Below are 3,840 nucleotides of genomic sequence, written 5' to 3'. Positions count from 1 at the left end.
AACTAGACTGTGAATTCTTTGAGGGAGTCAGCGCTTCACAGCTGGAGGCCCAATACAATCCGGACGTGTGCTAAATACTTGATCTGAATAGCAGTGGTGAAGAAGAAATTCATCATTAGAAACTGTGTCCTTCAAACTCTAATAGTCAATAAGTTGTTCTGCCTCCACTGCCATTAAAAGCCTGCAATGGCTTCAAAAGTTCTCAGTAAAGAAGCTGCCTCTGCTTTTTCTGTAGTCACAGCTGGCTGACACGGATGCCTGGGCCTTTCAAAGCAGAGAAAAATGCTGCTGGAGGGGATGAAGGTTCCATACTATTAAAGAGTTTTAATAGCCGTAGCCCCAACTCAGTGGGATCCCAAACAATAGATAACAGATTCTATCAATTCTGTTTTGTTAGATGTTCTCTATAACTCGTTTGACTTCAGCATTTGCACCCAAAATGAGTTCTCCTACAAATAATATGTGTTGGTATTATCTGAGAAAAAGAATTCCAAGCAGGCATAGATCCCTCAGGAAGTTGTCACAATTCTTGATAAGATTAACTCGACTGCCATCATCACTTTCTAGCTTTTGCCCCCTAGTGTGAAGCCTTCGCAAAAGATGTCTGCCTTTAAAATTCAACAAGAATGACTCTGTTCTTTTCTCCAAAGGGCCTATTATTTTTAGTTTTTCGGTGCACGACTCAACAGAAAAACCTGTGGCTCTTATGAGCTGCCTGTTTTGAAATGGTCCAGTAGTTTCAGTTTCCCTTTAACAAGTTCCCAGATAATAAATGGAGAACGGAATGAATCTTCACAAGGTCACATTGAAGGTTAAAATAAATTATCTCCATCACTGAGAGGCTCTCTTCAGGCTTTCTATCAGCACTACAGAGTCAGTTTCTTCTTTGGTTTGCTTCTCATAGATGTCATACTTCTTCCAGTGCTGGAAGGGAAGAAAAAAAGCACATGATGACTTTTTTAAACAGTGTTCTTTTCCTGAGTACCTGCAGTAACTGCTTATTTTTAGGTTTGTGTTCATGGAACCCCGAGTGTATGTTTTCCTTTTTGTTTTGGGTTTTTTTGTTTGTTTGTTTTGACCCAAGAATCTTCATCTGTTTGGACAATTAAATGAATTTATCAAGAAGAAAAGCATGGGATTGTTAATAGCTATCTCAAAAGGTAAACTTATGTGGACATACATCTCCAAAACTGGAAACAAAGTCTTTTGTAGAAGAATGAAAGAGTGACATGTTTTTCTTACTTCAACTGATTCTATCTCTATTTTTTTTACTGCTCAAATTTGACCATTGCTCCAGAGCTGTCAGAGGCTCAGGAAGGCATCAAGGTTTACGGCAATGTACAAAATATCCTAGAAGACAGTGCAGTTAAAAGTTTTGAAAGACCTTGCATTAACAACTTCATGCAAGAAAAGGGAATTGTGCATACAAAGTAAGCACATCTTGAACTCAAGTTAAGTGTGTCTCTTATGGTGAAAGCCAATATCCTAGTCCTTGCCTTCCTTCCTTCCAAGTCAGAGGGAAGGATGAAATGTCACGTCCATTTGTTTCTGTACCACCTACGGCTGTTTTCACGCTACAACAGCAGAGCCGAGTTGCTGTAATAGACCCAGTGGCTTGTGAAACCAAAAATATTTACTATCTTCTTCTTTACAGAAAAAGTTTGTCAATCCCTGCATTAGATTATTTCTAAGCTCCTTTCTGCTCTGCTGTTTTCTGGTTCTGTAAGACTAGAGAAGTAAATGGAAAGAAGAAAAACCAAAAACAAATGACAATGATGATTTAGCTGCCTCATGTTTGCAACTAGAGATGGACCCAGCAAGTCAGGAGCATCCAGTCTTAAAGCACATATAGAGGGATGAGTTGGGAAACACTGCTTAAAATATCCAAATTATCCTAAATATTTAACCGTGATACTCCTAGTAGAAAGGCTACAATAAAAAAATACTGACAATGCCGAGTGCTGATAAGGATGCAGAGTACCTGGACTTCTTATATATTGCTGGTGGCAATGTAAAATAGCACAATCACTATGGAAAACAGTCTGACAGTTTCTTATAGAACAAAATATACACTTACTGAATGACCCAGAAATCTCGCTCCCAGGTACTGACCGAAGAGAAATGAAAATATGTCCACACAAAGACCTCTACATGAATGTTTATAGGACCTTTATTCATAAAAGCCAAAAATCAGGAATAGTCATGATGTCCTTGAACAAGTAAATGGTTCAATACAAATAAAAGCAATGATACACAACAACACAGCAACATCATGCTAAGTGAAAGAAGCTAGACTCAAAAATCTGTGGGTTGCATGATTATTTTGGGCTTCCCTGGTGGCTCAAATGGTAAAGAATCTGCCTGCCAATGCAGGAGACCTAGGTTTGATTCCTGGGTTGGGAAGATCCCCTGGAGAAGGAAATGGCAACCCTCTCCAGTTTTCTTGCCTGGAAAACCCCATGGACAGAGGAGCCTGGCAGGCTACAGTCCATGCGACCACAAAGAGTAAGACATAACTGAGGGACTAACACTTTCCCCATTCACTTTAATCATGATTCCATTTATATAATATTCAGGAAACGGCAAAAACTTACGGATAGAAAACAGATCAACGGTTGCAAGGGTACACGATCAGGGAAGGGGGTGTACTGTAAAAGAGTGGTGGCTACAAAATTGCATACATTCGCTAAAACTCTTGTAACTGTACACATAAAAATAAAATGTATGGTATGTAAATCTTAACACACTTGAATTTTTAAAAAATGCATATATAACTGATAAAAAATCTAAAAACATTATACAACCTTAAAGTAATGGTTTATCCAATAAATGGCACTAAGACAACTGGCTAAACATTTGAAAAATAAAGTTAAACCCTACCTCACAGCCTATATGGATAAACCCTCTATGGATTAAAGACCTGTATGTGAAAAACGAAAATCAAGTAAGTCCTGGAAAAATGTGTTAAGGAGCAATTATATAAATCTGTAGTAGGAAAGAGCTTTCTACACATAAAAAATAAAGGAAGGGGAAGAATAAGATGGTGGAGGAGTAGGTGGACATGGAGTACAATTCTCTCCATGGATACATCAGGAATACATCTTCAGACACAGAAGTGCATGCAGAACACCAGCTGAGAGCAGACAGGAGTACGTGACCAGAGGAAAAGAGTATATAGAACCATGTAAAACTCGGTAGGACGAAGGAATTAGGGAGAAGAACAGGAGTGTGAGTAGGACTGGACCTGCCCTCGGTGGGCAATCATCTGAGTCAGAGGAGAAACATTTAAGGCTGAGGGTGAAACAGCTGATCTGTGGCAGTCTAAATGGAATGAGAATCAGACAGTCCTTGCCACAGCCATACATAACCCAGACAGGGATGCAAGTCTCCTAGAAGGTGCAGCAGCCAGGAGCTAAAGTTTAGGAATTGTGGAGCAATCCCAGGGTGAGGGCTTCTGTTGACTGGGGCGAGACCAACTGAGGGGACTTGAGGGAGGAGACTGTGGTGGGAAATGCCTGTGGAGGAAAGCCAGGCAGCCATGGAAGCAAGACGATACTGCTGAGTCATGCATAGGGGGTGGAGCCATCACCATAGCCTCTTTCTCCCCACATACCAGCATCAGGAGCTGAACAATAGACAGGCTGGCCCATCAAACCCCTGACTGCACTGAACTACAGAGCAGGACCCCACCCAGGGTGCTCCTTTAAGTGCCTGATGCGCTGATCTACAGAATAAGACCCCAGCCATGGGGGTCCCTCTATGTACCTGACACACTGAACAACAGAAGAACCCCAGGCAAGGGAGCCCTCTAAGTGCCTGAACGGGCAGAGCTATGGAGAA

At 41.1% G+C, this 3,840-nt stretch overlaps 1 protein-coding gene across 1 annotated transcript in view; it reads right to left on the bottom strand.

Annotated features, from left to right (window-relative positions):
* Positions 1-6: 6 nt before the first annotated feature.
* IL13RA1 (interleukin 13 receptor, alpha 1) overlaps positions 7-3,840 on the bottom strand; it is a gene marked incomplete at its 5' end in the record, with an annotated part of 36,404 nt that continues 32,570 nt past the window's right edge. Inside the window, one exon of the mRNA XM_010829586.1 lies at positions 7-924. Coding sequence (XP_010827888.1) covers positions 832-924 — 93 coding nt within the window. The remainder of the gene's footprint in view (positions 925-3,840) is intronic.

This window comes from Bison bison, unplaced genomic scaffold (genome assembly GCF_000754665.1).
Source record: "Bison bison bison isolate TAMUID 2011002044 unplaced genomic scaffold, Bison_UMD1.0 scf7180017858818, whole genome shotgun sequence".
Lineage (NCBI taxonomy): Eukaryota > Metazoa > Chordata > Mammalia > Artiodactyla > Bovidae > Bison > Bison bison.
Note: the sequence above shows the minus strand (reverse complement) of the source record. Positions and strands in the feature narration are given on the sequence as shown.